The following is an 18,899-nucleotide window of genomic DNA, read 5'->3' as shown; positions in this document are numbered from 1 at the left end:
GGGGGAACCCCCTCTCCCCGCCACCTTCCTCCTGCTTCGCCTTTCCCGCCCAGCCGCCCTCCCCGCCGCCATGTTGCCTCCCCGTCCCCTCAGGCGACACCCTCCGCCCCGCCCCCTTCCTGGAGCCCCGCCCCTCCACGCCGATTCGCCATCGCGCCTGGCCTAATTAACATATAACAGGCCGCGCCCGGCCAGCGTTTACCACTCCGCCTAGAGCGGAGAGCCGCGGGGGAGAAGGCTCGTTGGCCGAGCGCCGCCGCCGGCTTCCTTTTCATTGGCTGGGCCCGGTTGTCAGTCATGGGGAACACCCCGCCCTCCGGAGTGTCCCTCCCTGGCGCCTCCTTGTTCGCTCCATTCAGTGGCGGGTTTCCGAGGCGGACGGAGCTCCGGCGGATGGGAGCTGCTGTTGCACAATAGAAACAGGTCCTCGGCCAGCATCACGCAGAGGGCAGCAGCCGCAGGAGGAGGTAGATCCCGTTCTGGTAACAATTTTACAATTGCAATGGCGTACGAAAGGCCTCTGTCTCTTTACAAACCCGTATCTTGAGGGCGTTTTCTCCACAGCCTCGACCCTCGCTGCCTTTCCCCCTCCAGTGCCTCCTCCCTTCTGAAACCTCTCCCCTGCCGCCTGCGTGTTGCCAGGGTGAGGAGAGGGCGTTCGCTTCGTCCCCCTGGCCACCGAGCTGTAGCCGGAGGTCTGCGGTAGGCAGGACCGGGCCGGGACCGGGAGGGCCGGGGCGTAGGGCCGGCCCCGTCCCGCCGTGAGGGGGTCCGAGGCCCACCCGGGAACGGGAAAGGAGGGGATGGAGGGAGCTCGGTGTCCCTGGGGCCGACCGAAGTCGTTCCTCCCCCGTTTGTTGGGAGGCCCCGAGGCTCGGCCTGCTGCGGGGAGCCCCCCTGCTTCCACCCCGGGGGGCAGCGGAGGCCGCCCGCCCGCTGCAGCCCGCTGCCCTCGGCCCGGCGGCAGGTGGAAACCACTAAAAGCGGCTGTTTTGCTTCGGAGGAAACAGGACGTGCGCTGCCAAAGGCCGTGCAGCGGTACGTGTTTACCAGCTGTCAAAATGGGTGAGAAATTCAGCTGCCACCCTTCGAGAACGACACCCCCCCCCCCCTTCACTGGTGGCAGCTCCTGGGGTCAAGGCCGGGAGGATGCTCCCCCAAACTTGCCAAATTCAGGCTACAGCTGCTTCTGCAGCTCCTCGGCGTTGGCTGACGTTGCCCCCTCATGCCGGCTTTCAGCCCGCGGTGAACTTTTATGGCGCGGCCCTAAAAGCCAGAGAGCAAAAGTTGGGAAGCGGCAGAGCGTTGGGAGAGGAAACGCTGTCAGGCTGCCCGGTGGTTTTTAGAGCTGGTCTCTGCGGTCCGTGGGCTTTTGCCTCTCTGCTCTGTGTTAAAAGAAGCGGTGGTGGCTGTTCAAAATGCCACCGTCGCAGGTCCCGCGTTCCTCTTGGCCTCGCTGCAGCGTAACGTTATAAACGGTATTAGACAAGTGCTGGTCTCTGAGCAACTTGGTGTGTTACGTCACGGCACGAATCTCTTAACTAATTGAAGAAACGGGAAAACTTGCAGCGTGTTGTTAAAGGGCTGGTAAAAAAGGACGATCTTGCAGCCAAGCGAGCTACTAATTATTTGGTATCTTTGTGTTCTTCGTTCCAAAAAGTTAGTAGTGAACAGCAAAGGGAAATTTTCTAGGTATGTGTGTAAACACGTGGGTAATAGAAAGAGCTAGGCAGAATAGCAAACTCTGCGAGTAATCCGTGTGTGTGTGCAGCCAGCAGTGTCTAACGTGATGTTGGCTCTACTAGACATGGTAAGGTCTGCAGAAATTTAGACTGAGCAGGTATTTTTAAGAGAAAGTGTGTATTACAGTCCCAGGACAAAACTTCTGATAATCCTGTGCAGTAGCGTTACAAGTCAGCAGTGTCAGTACAGACAAGATTTGAAGCTTTTTCTTCTGCAAACTGAGAAAGAAGCTGTCAAAAAAAATGCATGGTGGTGTGCCATGCTTGAGTGAGTACTAATTGGATGTTCATCTTTACTACTGGTGGGAGCACCTTTACTGCAACAGAAGGAGCACTTTGCTGTTACTAGGGCTGGTAACTAATTGTGTATGGATAGTTTTTCAGATTCTTCTGTAATTTAAGCAGGATTTTTTTTTAAAGCCCTAACTGTAGTGCACACCAAGGTTTATAAGTGGTTGGCAGGCTTATACTTCACCTGATTGGCACTGAATTAGCAAGCAGCTCAGTTTCTCTGTGCTTATTGCTGAGCTGTTCTCCCAGGAAGAATTCCCTTTTGTAAGTGTGTAGCAGTTGTTGAGAACATTCTCATTACTCTCGCAACTTATATCCAAAAAAATCTGTATCTTTGAACTCAAGAAAACAGCTCTAATACAGAGATGTGCCAGTTCTCCAGAATAAAGCAACAGTGGCTTTCTCTTTATTTCTGCAATCTTTCTGAGGATTCTGCAGGATAAGGCCTTTGTCCCGCACATGTAGATGTGCTTACCTTTACTACCGGTAGCCCTCCCAGTTAGACAAATGAAATAAAATAAAAAATGTGAATACATTTTCTTGTCAGATTAGGCCCAAAATACTGCTGCTGCAGTTTCCACAGTACAAGATAATGGACTTTCTGATGCTTAAGAAAAATATTTAGGTCAGATCCATTAATATATAAAAAAATAGCTCTCTGATGTTGTGTGGTAAGAGCTTTTATGAACCAAGGCTCCAATACCAAACAATTTAGTCTTACTTTCTAGTTATGCTGCAAGAAGTTTTCTAATATTGTAAGTTAAAGTAATTCAGAGAACATACGCTCTTTTTACAAAGGTGTTCCGACATTATTCTCATTTGAATTTGCCAAAGTGTGCTTTATTTGCTGAATGTTTCAAGCCTCAAGTTGTGAACTTACTTACCCTACTTAAGTACTTTATATCTAACTTTTCTCCTTGTTGAATTGGTTGCCTTAGAATAAGAGGGAAGAAAAGTAGTTTCAAGATCTGCTTCCAAAATGATAACGCTCACCACTGCTGAACATTTTATTAGTAACACCCGCCCATACGATTGTTCCTTTTACTTTGCAGATCTCAAGGTACCTTAGAAATGTCCTTTAAAATGATGGCTCAGGACTTTGCTGGAAGGAACCTGAAATGGTATTACCACCATTTTCTGCTAACTTCCCCCAACAGCATCTGGTCAGCTCGGGGAGTCAGAGGTGCTGAGTTGCTGTGCAGAACTGCGTTGCCCAGCCTCGTCTCTCCGCTCCTTCCTCCGCACATGTACGCGCTGGGGTGGTCCCCTTGTAAAATGGAAGTGTCCCCTTTCCCCCTTGATCTGCAAAGCACCTGCTGCAGTGCTGCAGGTGGTGGGTGCAGGGAAAGCTGCTTTCTTTAAGCAAAAGTCTCATTAGGAGACACATTTATAGTTAATACTTGCGTAATGTAATAATTCTAGACTGCTTTATCATTACTGAAGTGATGAAGCCAGCTAGTGTGTGCCTGGTTTGTGTCACGCTGAGGTAGGCAAGGCTCGTCTGTTTATTAAAAAAAAAAAAAAAGGTAATAGAGTGCAATGGTGCATCCACACCAGGCTGGGGATAGTGCAGACTCACGGTATAGATTGCGCTGGGTATATAAGAGAAAATGTTTGTTGGCCCTAGAGCAGTGCTACTTAAAAAAACACAACCATTTTGGGCCAGAAGGATTGGAAACCTTGTGAGGCCTGTATGGTCTTGAATTAATAATTCCAGCTTGTGTTATCAAAAACAAGTGTCTGTTAGCACATGGGTCTTGGTAATTTCTGTACATGAAAGACTGGAACTGTTCATTTACACAGGATTTCCAGAAGACTTGAAATGTATTTATGTTTAGCCACCCTTCAAACTGAAGGAAGACTGCAAAGTCATCAAGTGCAACTTGCTGTCCACTGAGAGATACTCCTTACTATTAAGGTATAATCCACAAGTCAGGCAGCCTGTGCAGTAATTGAAGCAGACCTTGCTTTAATTGAGACTGAGCTTCCTGACTCTCTGAGCAATGTAATTGTACCTTTTAAAAGTATGATGAACCTTTCCCTTAAAAGTAGCTTTTGCAATTTAACAAATCCATAATTGCAGCAGCAAAACATTTGCTCCTAGATAAGGGCACTTGTGCAGTATTGGTAATTAGTTTGACCTGGCCAGATGCCTCCTGATAAGGCACAGAAGAGAGCTGTCATCTGGTATGCTGAAGAATTTAATTCTCTTAAATTGTGACACAGTATGTATGTGATCATAAGTCAAAAATTACCAGTTGTATTGGATTAAATCCAGTGGTGCACCGCAGTCTTGTTTAGTCCTTACCATTGTGAGGTACTGAAAAAAGAAAAATCCTTGTTCTGGTTATGCTGACACATGTTTTAGCAGGAATTTCATTCCTCTTTCAATTCTTCTGCTTTCTTCCCAATTCCTCCTCAGAGGACATTGCACAACCTCAGTCCTCTCTGTATGTTGTCACATCATTGCAACCCCCTATCTTTCCCTCAGTTGACATCCCTCCTCCTTCTCTATCAGCCTCTCCTGTCAAAATCATCTCTCCTTTCTCTTACAGTTAAAGTACCACCATCTCAAGCCTGGCCTCTCTTCTACAAAACCCATCACAAACCGTTGAAAAACCTTCCTGCAAAGCAGTGGGACCCAACGCTTATCTCCTTGAAACCAGGTATCAGTTTGGGGACCTTTCTTCCAGACCTGTCCTTGCAGCTTGCTGCCTGCCACAAGTGCTTCCCAAAAACAGGGCTGGCAAATACGAGCCACCAGCCATGAGGCTTCGTGTCCCTTCTTCCTTTCTCACGAGGCCAGAGGAGAAGCGATGCTGCCCAGGGCTGCTTATGTGTTGTCAGTCGGACCATGCTGCATCTCAAGTATTTTTATTGTCTGGTGGTATCTTTCATCTGAGGAGCTGTTAGCTGTAATCCCAAACTCCTGGTGTGAGCTGGTTTTATGGGTGTCCCAGTGCTGCATCTGGCTCGAGCCATCCTGTGAGCTCTGTTTTAAAAAGCATTAAGCTACTAGTGGCATGTATAGATGTAGCCCTGGTTTTTAATCATCAGGGTTACTGGATTGTCCTCTGCACGTATTCTTGGGAAGGAGTTAGGACTTTTAAAATAGAAGGAACTGGGCAGATGGGTGGCTTATTCTTGCCAGGCTGGTGGCCTGCAGAGCCAGGAGGAAAGGGTAGGTGAGTCATGGAGAGCCATGGCCACGCTGGCAAAGCACAGAGCTCCTGGAACTTCTACAGAGGAGCATGGACAGGGAATGGGGAAGGATGCTTGCTTTGTGGCTTCAGGGTAGGTCATGTTAAGGTGAGTCTTGAAGGCAGGTTCCTGCTAAAACATGCTTAAAAGTCCGTGACAAACGGAGTTAGAGGATATGTGCGAGATGAGAGGTGGAACAGAAATAGGAAGCAATTAGAAGAGCAAGGAAAGGAAAGCTCGGGACTGAGTAACCAGGCAGGTTTTATGCCGGATATAAATTAACTGGGATCATATCTCTTGGATCGAAACAGAGGGACTGAGTGGAAAAATGAAGCCTGATTCCCCTCACTTGCTGTATGCATCTGAGACCTCCACCAAGAGAATGATTTTAGGTGCCTGTATGGCACCTCAGGGGAGAGGAGCAAGTCTCCTTTCTCACAGAGGAGAGAAGAAAGTAAGATTTGTAAGATTTGAATCACACCCCTGAAAAGTCAGTCTCTCTCTCTCTCTGATTAGAGTTAATTGATCAAGTTAGGAGAAATCTGGGCCACAATCTTGTTTGGTTCTTAAACACTCATTAATTGCAAGGAACTAATTTAAATTTAATTAGAGTAAGATAAGGTGTGGTGTTTGGCCTACTTTTTAATTTCTTGTTTAAGGTGTTTGCTCGTGACAGATTGAAGCCACCCTAACACCAGACTGATGGGATGCGGGCTGAGGTTTGCTGCGATGCTGTAATCACAGATCGTTTTTAGCCTCACGTGCATGAGGAGATGGACTCGCTATTGTGTAACGATGGCAAATAAGCAATGAGAATTAAAACCAGTTAAGACGGAATTTGCCATTCCTAAAGGCTGGTTGTTTTGCAGCACAAATTTAGTTTTGCTTATCTGATCCTGATTTTCAGCTGCCCTGTGTTCTGGCAGACCAGCTGTGTTTAGTCCACTGCTAGCTGGTTTAGGGAGGAATTATCATGTTAAAAGCAACATTTGTTTGTAGTGCTGGCAAGGCTTCCATTCATCCTGTCTCCACACGGTAAATTTATGTTCTTTACCACGAAACAGCTAAACACATGGGTTTCGAGTGGAACTTTTTTCAGTTGCAGGGCCTAAACAAACAAATAAAAGGATGAGAGAAAGGGATCCCGCTCCTCTATGCTTTATGATGGGTAGAAGAGAAACTCGGGTGTACGTGATGATGAAAAATATTGAATGTTTGCACGTTCTTCTAATGCTTGGAAGGATTTTGGAGAAAATCCTCAGATTGTAACTTGTAAGATGAGTCTGCCATCTTAAAAGCTGGTTATGTGTAAATTTGATTATAGAAAGGTCTTCTAAAGTATTCAGGCCATATTTAAGGTAATGAAGTTTTGTTCCTTAATCTAATTTTGGCTTCCATCTGGAAGAAATTACAAATCCAAACCATGCATCATTTCATTCCTTAAAAATGTCTCGTACCTGCTTTACTGTCCTTGTGTGTGCCTTGGATCTGAGTGTGCAGCAGGACCGGGGGATGATGGAGCACCAGCCACGGGGGTCCCTCACCCACGCCAGCTGCAATGGAGAGGGAGAGGGGTTCCCTGCCACGCTGATCCTGGATCTCTGCCTTCCTCCACTGACTGCATAGGCCTATTGCTAAAGGGATCTGGTTTTTCCCTCTCACCGTGTCAGGATTATGCACGATACTTCAACTGAGCTGTGTACGTCTGTCCCTTCTGACCAACCATCTTAATGTGTCTTCATACAGTCAGGGGTCCTGAGTAAGGTCTCACTGTGGTTGCTGTTGTCTCTGTGTGCTGGTGAAATAATGTTTAGAGATGAGTCCAGTACACATTCCCTGGTGGTACTGCGTTATTGAAGCATGTAATAAATTATCATTTCTGCTCCAAAGAGCTTGCAATTAATAGTTGAATAAAACGGGTTTGAGTGGAGTGGATATCACCTGGCAAGATTAAGAACTAAGCTTTTGAGTGGTACTAAGAAACTTTTTATTTTTTTAGGGAAACATATCTTTTATTGAAAAGGATATATTCTCTCTGAAAATAACCTTTTTGGGGGGGTGTTGGAATTTAGGAAGTCTAAGCATGGAGTTCACAGTTCAGTGAATTTTTGACCATTTTAATTCTACATTTTGTTCTAATCTAGTTTTAATATGCTAATGGACATAGTTTCTTCCCTTTCTGTTGTCCAGGCCACAAGATTTCATTGTCAGAAAGCTACTGGAGAAACTCAGCTTAAATTTTCTTGCTGCACTAGCTCAAGTCATTCTGTTCTCCCTGGTATTTGCACTGATGCCAGTTGCATGGGTCGCCATGGAAGGTTAATGTTTGCTAACGGCAATTCTGCTCTGAGTTTATGGTGCAGTTATAAGACAACACCTAGTGAATGCTGGCTGACTGCAACCCACAGCATAATGCTAGCTCACATTAGTATCCTTGTATGTTCTCTCTGCTCATTCGTGCACTCTCGTTGTAAAGCCTTCCTTCTTTTTCTTCCTCCTGGCTGTCACAAGGCAATTTTGGGTCATTATCACAGTGTTTGATGAAAGAGTCGTATCTAACATGTACCTATTTCTTTTACAACAGATGGCCTACAACTATGAACATTGGTTCCACGGCCTCTGTATCTGAATGACTTTCTTTTCCTTTTCCCAGGTGCAGTAGAAAAAAAATGTTCTCCCGACTACGAGTAGCTGCCACTCCCTGTGCGATGGCATATCGCAGTGCACATACGAAAGAAAAAGGCAAGCCACTGATGTTAAACCCACGAACAAACAAGGTTGGTAGTGCATGATTATCAGATACCTTATCTTCATCCGGTATTCGTCCAATGGACCTTGTTCTGGGGTTAAACCACCTCCAGGAGGTGTACTGGGCCACAGCCAAAAAAGGGTACAGAAGATGGAGGAGTCAGTGATCATTTCAAGTTTACTACATGGATATCTACAGTACAAGGATTTCCAATAACACCTTCTGCTTCTGTCAGCCTTTGCTTCCCCTGGTTTGCTGTGGTTTACACAATCGATACTGCTGCTTCCTTGTGCCAAATGAAGAGAGGCTGATTTTTGCTGATTACTGGCTTAGTTTTGGGGCTGGTTGAATTGAAGTAAAGCTTTAGCAGATAAAGGGTCTTATTTCATAGTTTGCAAAAGTTAATTCTGAATTCAGTCTTGCTAGGGATAGAAAGCATCAGCCTCTCTGTCCTAGTCCTGGCTGTTTCCTGCAAGACTGTGACTTGGGACCGAGCCATATCAGTAAGAAACATCCCCGTGCAGAGAGTCGGACAGAGAGCATCTAAAAATAAGCCTTGAATGGAGCTAGCTGGGAGGTAGAGACGTTACGTTAATTCCATGCATTGGGAGGAACTTCTCCTAAGAAAGTAGGGTTTTTCTTCCTTCACAAAAATTTTCCTATTTCCACTACCCATCCCCAGTTTCTTTTTTTCCCAGAGTAGTAGTAGCCTTCAGGAATTTTGAAACAATTAATGTGTAAACTAAAACTAGTAAGAAATGAGGTGAGTGCTTTTGGTAGCTGATCCAAGATGTCTAAAGTGTCCAAGAAAAGTGACAAATCTAGCTACCTCTGACAGGGTATTTCATGAGCAAAGGAGCTATGGAAGCTGGACTTCCATGGTTTTATCCTATGTTTTTAATGTCTGGCACTTCTCTTCCACGTTCTCTGATTTTATTTTTTCCCCTCCACTTGAATATCCCCTTCACTGTAAATTTCCTTCCTTTTCTGCCCATGGCCCTGACTCCTCCTCTCCCCCTGTATTCTTAGCTCCTTCCCATGTCCCCTTTGCCTAGATGCAAAGCAGCATGTACTGCTATAAACTGGCCAGCTGGCAAGCCAGACGCATAACCCTGAGCCTTTCTCTCAGCAGAAGGACTAGGCTGGCTCTTTCCTCTGCATGGCTAAACCTTCCCATCTCCGCCCCTTTTCTTTTCTTTGTCTCTCTCTTTTGTCAGAATTAGAAGTTGGCCAGTGGGTTCAAAATATCTGGGGAGGATATCAAGGTAGGAACTGCAAGCTACATCTCCTTGTATCCTGCCCATAACTACAGGGAAAATTGCTCACGTTTCTTTTGGCAAAAGTGATTCCTCAGTGTTCTGAAAAGAAAGGAAGAAGGCACAATGTAGACTTGCAGTCATGTTTCTTACTGTTTCTTGTACGGTATAGCGCAGTTGAGATGCCTTGACACTGCATGAATGCAGGTTGCATATATAGAGAGCAAGCTGTAGAAATCAGAGACTGGCTGATTGCAAAAATGAAATTGGGGTGGCCATGTTGGGGAAGTAGAAAAGAATAGTTTGGTGTGATTTACTAAGGTCAGATTATCTTGAGACTTTTCTGAGCTATAAACACTTTGACATGCCAGTGGAAATTATTTCAAGCCCTGAAAGCTTTTCCAAGTGCTGATTATGCAACAGTGTTCAGAAACAAAAAACAATAGGTCATTTCTTATTGTTTTTGTAGTGGGAATATCTTTCTAATTTTTATTTTCTTTTAGGCCTGGAATTCTCTGGTGGACTGAGCACAATGCAGTATTTTTTATGGGTTTTTTTTGCGGAGTAGGGAAGAGCAGAGAGCTGCTTATTAATAGCAGTTGATTTTTCTTTTTTTTTTAAAGTCTCCAAGAAAAGATACTTGTGAGAGGAAAAAACTTTCCACATTTGTTTGGCTCTGTTGTATCAGTCTATCATTAAGGCTGACACCTGTTTGAATGGATCTGTAAGCTGCTTAAGTGCTACTGCTTGATATTGGGTGCAGTATCTGTATAGAAATGTATTTTGGAACTTCAACAGAGAAATAAATGATTGACTAAATATGCAAAGTACTTTACCCTTTGTGTTTTTCTTGCCCACAGTGCCTCATGTGCATGTATATATATATATCATATACATATGGGCATGGATAAAGGGCTTTATCTCTTGCTGGCAGCTTGTTGAGATAGTAATTTTATGACTCATGTTTTAGTTGCTTATGTTTAGTTTTTACAGTCCCTATCAACTCTAAAGAACATTTGATCTCCTTTAATATACAGGGGCCCTAAAACAAGAACTGCAAGATGGCAGCGTCACTAACAGAAAACCACCCTTTCCCTTTGTGCAAATTAATCTGCTCTGGTTCTTTGCCATGGGAGTAGGTTTTTCTCTTACCATTTGTTTCTTTTCTTTTCTTTCCCATCCTTACCTGTCTTTTGCAGGTGCATGCTACACCTACATCAACTGGTTTGTTTTTTGGTGTTTGAAGGCCAGCTTTCAAGTGTTCACTGTCAGGGCAGCTCAGAAAAAGGTCATGAGCTATATCAGTAATGCCCTTGCTGTTGCAGCCAAACAATTGCAGAACATACTGTAACTGCATTGCTGCCAACCATGTATATTTACGATCTTCCATGATGTTTGATTTCTACTCTGTGACAGGGATTCAAATTACAGTTAATTGGTGTCAGGACCTTTTATTCTGCTGGAGATCCTTGCTGTGCCAAGGCAACGTTTTAAGCTTGTTGGGTACTTGGAACGCTGTTAGGACAAACTCATTTGTTTAGTACTCTCAATTAAATTGTTACTTATATTGTGGTAATGCTTCGGATTCTCAGTCAAGGGCCAGAATTTCTTCTTCCAGCACAGAACAGATGATGCATGAGTAGGTGATCCCTGACCTTGGTGATGTCCATTCTGCCATGTAGAGTGGCATCAGTATGTCTTTTTCCTCGCTGGAAATATGTGACCTGTAACATTATTCATATGTTTGTTTTCTGTGTGCTTGCAGCAAATTTATGACTGAATAATTTGTGACACTTTCTGTGTTTTAGTTGGTGGTTTTTCTACCTCATGGCATCAATTCTTCTTGTTACTATCTGAGTGCGTGACTGTATTTTGTACAGTTGATTCCATTACCCCTTTTTCACTTACTCTGTTCCTCAATTTTGTTTGGTTATTTCATTTTTTAACATCATTCTCCTGTACTGACAATGCCTCCCAAATTTTTAGCTTCTGCAGATATCTTTAGGACATTGCATTAAACACACACACATTTGTATGTATATATATGCCTGGGCACATGTGCATGAGAATACATGATGAATTTCAAAATAAAATTCACTGAAGGGTTCACAAGTGGCAGTTTAATCCCAGGCAGATTCCTGAGGAACTGTCCCAGTGTCTAACTTCCATATGGGTGGTCATCTTTTCATATCTTCTATTTAGCTAGACCATTAATCACAGTTTCATCTGTATTAATTCCCAGCTTTTTTAGCCCGATTTATTTTCATCTATGCCTTACTGAATACTTCCAGAAACTCTTGACAGATTACCTTTGTTTAAAGAATCAGTTCTCTTAACAAAGATGTGACCTCCCTGACTTCTGGCAAATATCTGAGCAGTGTGTTTCCAATTCAGAATAAAAAACAAACAAAAACCCCAGCCCAAAGGTAAAGCTAGTTGGACAAAATAAATAGGATAGGACAAGAGAATGTGAAGAAAGATTGTGTGAACTTTAAGATCTAAAAGCATATGCTCCCTTTCCCCTTCCCCTGCTCTTTCTCACTGTGCTGGTTTCTGACACATTTGATTTCTTCTCTTTTAATACTTTTTAGACTCTTGTCAGTTGAGTTGAGCAGCCAGGGTGTAGAATACACAATGCCGGTCTACCTTCCAGGGGAAACCAGGATAAACAGGATGTGGAGATGTACTGCAAATGGTAATTGTCATGTTGCTAAGAAATGCAGTGCTTGAAATACTACCAGAAGTTTCTGATCAGTCGTGAATAAAGATCCTAGAAGGTGGGAAACTGATAGTGCGCACGCACATACCCAGCCCAAAAGTACCACCACGAGTTTTGTGTCCTGCCCAACTGGTTTGGAGATGGAGGTTGCACAGCAATGCATCTTCAGCTTTTGTCAGCTTCCTTGAGATCTGAGTGCTTTTAAAGGGAATTAAATGTGGAAAGATGGAACTGTTTAATCTGTAACCCGCTTTTATCATCCCTCTGAAAAGGTGCCCTTAAGTGCTAAAGGTGGTAGGTAGTATTGCACCTCATTTAACTTAGATCAGCTATTCTGCTCAGGACTCGTGAGCTGCTGGGATGGTGGGTGGAGAAAGGAAGGAAGCTGTCTTGGTTTTGAAATGTTTTGGTTTCTTTCTTTTTATTGTAGGATTAATGCCGTTAAAGGAGAACAAAAGCAGTGGCATCTGCTTAGTTAGAAAAAATAGCAGTTTAATGAAATGTCTCTGAGGTGTTCAGGGATGCTATATGGTGTAGATGAACCATTTCAGTCATCATGCTCCTGATTTGCAATGTACAGCTTTACCATAACCGTTGTGCTTGGCAGCAAACCCTAGAGAGGCTGAATGACTTACTTGCTGGTGCGTAAAGGCTCTCTGTTTCTGACTTTTTCCCATTTTCTGCAAGGGAATGCTTTTAGGTGAAGCCACATCATTAGTAAATGAGAGTTACTGTGGGTTAGCTAAGTCTGGTTCAGCAGCCCAAGTGATTTAGATCTGGTTCCACACATACAGAGGCGGTACAAGAACCGGTGGCATCTTTGCCTGCAGAGAGACTGAGGTCTTTAAAGGCTGAATAACCTGGGGAAGGTCTGGGTCATTTCACTGTTGAGCAGGGAGTAGATTGCTGTGCTGTATCAGGCACACCCTCCACTATATATACTATGCTGTTTCTGGAAGAATAAAGATATGAAATTGAGTTTAAAAAAATGAAGGGGGAAAGAAATCAAAGGAGATTTCCATATTCTACACTGCTCTCATTAAGACAGAGAAACTTTGAATCTACGGTTGAGATAGCAAATACACCTTTGATTCATATGAGTGAACTTATTAATTTGCAGTTGTGCAACAGTGAACTTTGTGATTTAGCAGAAGGAAGCAGAGTTAAGAGAAGCAGCCCACAATCCTATGTAAAATCTACTTTATTTAAAAAATGTTTATGACGCTACTTCAAAGCCTACGATATACTGCTGAATATGTTATAACAATGATTAGAAGTTGCATGAAAACCATTCGATTAAATCTTCCCTCTGAAGTAGGCTAACTCATTTTCCGAACAGTGGCACATTTGGATATATTCTGCATTTACATCTTTATCAGGGGCTTTGAATGTGTTGTTTGTTGTCAGCTGTCCAGGTTTTCAGAATGCTTGTGAGTATTTGTGGTGTCAAGTAAAAGTATCCCCTCCTGTATGTATACCTCCAAGCCTTTGCAGGTGGGGAAAAAATTATAACCACTAGTACTTCTCTGCTTAGAAACCTCTCAGTATTACTTAGTGGTGCTATAAAAATCATGCTTGCAGGATTCAGGTCTCCTGTTCACCTTCATGCAAAGTAAGCAACCAGAATTCTCATATGCTGGTATTTATAGCACCACTCACTTTGTGTAGCAGAGCCCAGTTGTTAGGGCTAAAGTGACGTCCCAGTGCCAGATAGTTTGTGGATTAAAGACACAGTACATGGTGATTCAATGTGAGCTTGTCCTGACTGAAAAACTGTCAACACTTCATTTTACTTGCCCCCCCCCCCCCTTTTTTTCTTTTTCCCACGGCAGTACGTTGGTTTTGTTGCAATAAATTTGTCCATGCGTATTAATTAATTCATCTGTGGTCTTTGAAGTGTGCTGGGTTTTCTCCTAGATGTGCTCCCTGCTTTGTCTATACTATCTTCGAAAGGACACTGAGCTGTAAAGAGGATTAAGGAAACTAATCAAAGTGAAAGTCAGTGCCTAACACTCAGAGAAAGGACACCTAGCACTGTGGGTCAAAGGAAACCAAAAAGTGACCCCTGTGACTTAAAACCCAAATCATTACAGTATTTAGGCATTTAATCCCAGTGGAAACCAGCGGGAATTTGGCCCTTAAGTAGGTGATGAGATCTTAAGTGCCTTTGAGAACATCAGTCCCGCTGCTGGGAATTGCTGAGTGCCTCCTGATTCACTGGAACCTGGTCACTGGTTCTGTCAGACTGTACTGGGCTTTATAAAATAAGGGAAAAGGCTAGGAAATTTGTAATACTGCAGCTCCTAGGCACACTAGTTTAAGGAAAATCTCCGTCCTGCGAGGTGCTGTATGGGGAGCAAGCCACAATCCCAAATCCAAAATGAGAGGCTGCTGGTGGTCATGGACAAAGATAATGAATGGAAATACAGCAAGTGGTGGAAGAGCTCTGGGTTTTTTACAGTGCTGCTCTGTACTAAACTTGTTCTGTTCTAGTTGGAATGAGGATTAAATTTCTGTATGGAGGCTGATGGCGTTCAGGTTCCTGAGTTAGGCCTGGGCAGAAATTACAGTGTCTTTTAATGTGGTAAGATCTAATTGTCACATAAATAAACAGCTGGAAGTACTTAGTGCCACTTAAAAATTCACTGTGTTTAATGTTATTGTAACTGCAGATACACTGAAAAACCAGGTTGCCTATAGACTGGAAAAAATGTGAGTAAACTGAATAAAAATGGGTAGCTGTTCTGCTTAGTACTAACCGCGGGGCTCATTTGATATTATTAATGACCCAGGTAGTTTAAGGTCACTGGTTTCACTGTACAGGGAAATTAAGGAAAAGCCATGTCCCAGTGTCATGCTAATAGTGGAAATTAGAAATTAGGTAGACTTTATTTTTAAGGGACTTGAGAGTTTCTGATGGGGAGGATGTAGATTTTGCTAGTGAGATATTTCAGCTAGTTTAGAGTAAAATGTCAACGTAGCCAGTACAGTACCACTGAAGGGATTCTGGCCTTTGACATGCCTTGAACTAGTGACATTAGTGGCTTTACTGACCAGTGTTTATATATCTTCTGAAAAGAGGCTAAGCATTTTTTTTTCCTTCTTCTTAATATCTTAAATCTTTTGGCTCACTTTTGTTTTTGTAGTGCCCGAAGTAACAGTCAAAATATTACAGATGTTTACCAGCTGTACTCAGCTGTGTACCCTAAATCACTTGCACTGCAAATACAGTTTATGTTGAGAAAGAGTTGTTTTAAAAAGGCATAAACTGCTGATGGTAACAAATTAGGGGGTGGTTAAGGAAAAGAGGAAGACAGCTGAGATGTGTGTTTGCATGGTTCACTTCCATGCAACTTTGGAAGATGCATTTACATTCCCAGAGAATCTTTGAATATTTCTTGTGAAGTATGCAGAAGTGAAACTGAAGTGGATTCTTTGCAGTATAGGAAAAAAAAATGTGGCATTCAATGTGTGTTCCTTGTGGTTTTTTTTCTCATGCCAGTGCTGCTTACTGGTTGTTTTATCAGTGAAAATTTTGGATTATTCAAATCAGTTTTCAGAAAAAATGGTCACGTGGCTAAAGTGACTATTACACCCAGCAAAAGACCAGCAGCCAGGGTAAAAAGTTCAGGAATAAGCTGTCATCTGAAACTTATTTACAGACAGTATTGGAAGAATACTTGAGAAAAACAATTGCATTAGGAAAGAAAAAAATGGTTTGCAAATGACTCTCAGATAGTAGAAAAAGGATATAAATTGAGTTCAGTATTTAATATCAAATCTACTACATGGAAGGTTGTCAGAAATATGAAGCATCAATCTATTTTAGGGTTAAACACTTAGAGTTTTTTGCAAAAAATATTTTCAAGAGTTTTTTGCAAAACACTGAAGTGTTTTGTTCTTTTTTTTTTCTGGGAGTAGCTTGCTTTTAACTCTTAAAATATTTTATTACTTTAGAACATAGTATAGAATTAGTATGGAAAAGCAGGTGGACTGCTTAACTCAGTGTAGTCAAAACAATTGATATTCAAAACAATTGATATTCAATGTGATTCAAATAAGCAAAGAGAAAAATTATATAAAAACTATTAATCATTTTAATTATCCTTTTTCCTAAGGAGTAGTTTTATTGGTTATAAACCATTCACGTATGCTGAATTGCACTAAGTATAGCCTCTAAACTGGAGATCTTTTGTTAATGGGCATGCTTTCTACAAATATCTGTGGAAGTCTATTCAAATATAAGCAGGGGTGAAAATATGTAATAGTAATTTATGGTTTTTTTGTTCTAAAGTGGGAAAAATATTTTTTTCTTGTGATTTTTCTGATTGCAGAAGGAATTTGGAATGTAATTACAAGGCATAAAACAAACTTTAGAAAGCTTTTTTTAAAGCCTTTTTTTTTTGACTTGGCAGTAAGAAGCCGCTTCCAGCATGGGGAAATTTGAGAAAATGAGCTCTTGTTTTTTAATCTAGCTGCTTTAGTAGACAAAGGAAGTGTTGTTTATGAGCAGAACTGATCTTTCTTGTTCCTGTCTCTTTCAAAACATTACAACTAGCAGACCTTTCCCTTTCCAATTCTGCTTTTGCCCACAGACTGATGCACAGCCTTGGCACAGCAACGGCTTTCCTGGGTTTTCAGCTCCTGCGTTCCCAAATACTCATTTAATCATTCACTGAACTGACCTGATTGGATACAGTGAAGTAGGGAAGGTTTATCATTGCTCTTTTGGAAGTGGCAAACTTAAAGTGGGGTCAGTCATTGTCGGAAATGGGGTCAGCGCTTTGAGACAGGTTGGCTGTGAATCCGGGCTCGGATTAGTTAACGTTTTGCAAAGTTACGCCTAGGAGTTAACTGCCCCGTGAAGATGCCTGTCGGTCTCCGCTAGCAGATATCTCACAACTGGCTGTTTTGGGTAGTAAGTGAAAAGCCAGTTTTATTGAATGTTATTGTTAAATAATTCAAATTAGTATTTAAATAACAATAAATTAAACTCTTCATCCACCTTGAAACAGAGAAGAATGGAAATGATGGGCTATTTTTGCAGTTTAACTCCTCTGACACTTAATTTGTTACAAATGAGGCTTTTTGGTAGTAGAGAGCTACAGTTGAAGACAAATAGGTTAGTTCTAGCCCTAATTAAAAATGAAGGATTTGGGTGGAGTTGTGATCTCGATAGAAGCATTAGGGCAATTCAGTAGCTTTGGGATCTGGCTGGATTACCAAAAGTATGTAGAAAAAAGCAGCAAACGGAGCAATTCACATAAACTTCTGCAGACTAAATGTTACTGTCTGTGATTGTAGGGACCAGACCGGGTGACCCACATGTTCTTGGTCAACCTTATGTTCCTATGAAACAATTCAAGAAGCAGCTGTTATTTTACTTTTAAACCTTAGACTGTCTGCAGTGGGATGTCTTAGTCGTTCTCCAGTTTCACGGAGGAAAATGAAATCTGCCAAAGGGCTTGAGGACTCAGAGATGTGGAAAAGCTGTGGTCAGAAGGGATACCCACAAAGGACAAGGAGAACCCCAGCAGAGGCAGACATATCCAAACCCTGCCTGCTGTGGCACCTGCCATGAGAGAAGGATGCAGTGGATAGTGAGAAATGGCAGATAGAAATACATCATAAATAGAAATGCTAGAGGAAGAAATGCTAATTATTTCTCACCTCTCTTGTTTTCAGGGTATGGCCTTTACACTACATGAAAGACAAATGCTTGGGCTGCAAGGACTTCTACCTCCTAAAATAGAGACGCAAGACATTCAAGCCTTACGCTTCCATAAGAATTTGGCAAAAATGACTGACCCATTGGAAAAGTAAGCACTCCTCTGGCCTTGTTCTGTCCCGCAAGTCAATGGAAATTGCTGTAAAACTTTGCACGGGGATAACCAAACAAGGTTTCTATGCCTCCACTGGGTTTTTCAGTTGTTGGAGGTTATTTTCACTTTGCACAGAAAACTGCTTTCCATCAATCATGCATTCATCATGTGGCTAAATGAGGTTGGGGAGCTTTTTTCTTATGTTCCATGGTCACAAGGTAGTGAAAAAGAACATGCACAAATTGGCCAGTTACAAAGCTGCACACCGTGCTGTAATACATAATGCGTATTTCTATAATACGTAAGATTCGGGTGGCAGGCTGTTAGAGCACAGAACTGTTAGGGGAGAGGAAGGGACGGCTAGCACATGCTAGAAAAATATGTGAGAATGAAAGTAAATTGAGGGTTTGATAATTAGGTATGAAAAACAGTGTTTATTATATACAGTAGTTACTGCTAGAAAGGAATTACAGGGTTAGAATTTTGAGTCTCAATGTGTAATTTTTTACATCAATCTTTTTTTTTGTTTAACCCACTGGTTTGTTGAAAAAAATGTGAAGGATTTTGATTTGTTTTTTTAGAATGGCATGTTTTTAGCATCCTGTTACTGTTTCCATATAAGCCTATGTATATCTGCATGTAAAAATATGCAGTCTCCTAAAGGCGAGAGGAGCGCTGGAATGGTTTGAGGCTTACTGGACCACATCAAAACTCTTTTGTTCTCATGAAAACCGAAAGATGACTTTTAAATCCACATCATGTCACTTGCTGATCGAAACAGTCATGTCATCTGTATTGGCAAAGTGCCTGGTTGCTGTAGCCTAAGATGGATCACTAATTCATTATCTTTATGTTGTTGGGTCAGCAAGACTGAATATGAATTGATACACGGTAGATTGGTAGCTAAATTTGCAAAAATGCAAGTTTAATTTACATACCTATGTAAGTCCTTCAAAATGAACTTTTTCTTAGGAGTTAATTTGTTTTACAACTGTGTTAATGTGACCTTTTCGTGGATGAAAAATTCTTTCATTAATAATTTCTTTTTAATAGTAATGAGACTCCCAGCTGCATCCTGTAATAAATCCATGGGTTATCTTTTGTCGCAGTGTATGTTTG

General features: G+C 42.3%; 1 protein-coding gene across 2 annotated transcripts in view; it reads left to right on the top strand.

The window, feature by feature from the left end:
- The first annotated feature begins 285 nt into the window (after positions 1 to 285).
- The window catches only part of ME2 (malic enzyme 2), a 33,882-nt gene continuing 15,268 nt past the window's right edge, over positions 286 to 18,899 (top strand). The window contains exons 1-3 of one of the 2 annotated variants that reach the window (XR_011322991.1): positions 286 to 476; positions 7,894 to 8,011; positions 17,644 to 17,777. Coding sequence is in view for 1 of the 2 variants with exons in the window: in XM_069775269.1 (XP_069631370.1) it covers positions 7,904 to 8,011; positions 17,644 to 17,777 (242 nt within the window). In the remaining variant the exon portion in view is untranslated. The remainder of the gene's footprint in view (positions 477 to 7,893; positions 8,012 to 17,643; positions 17,778 to 18,899) is intronic. The other variant, XM_069775269.1, reaches the window with a different exon arrangement.

This window comes from Haliaeetus albicilla, chromosome W (genome assembly GCF_947461875.1).
Source record: "Haliaeetus albicilla chromosome W, bHalAlb1.1, whole genome shotgun sequence".
NCBI classification, from domain to species: Eukaryota; Metazoa; Chordata; class Aves; order Accipitriformes; family Accipitridae; genus Haliaeetus; species Haliaeetus albicilla.
Note: the sequence above shows the minus strand (reverse complement) of the source record. Positions and strands in the feature narration are given on the sequence as shown.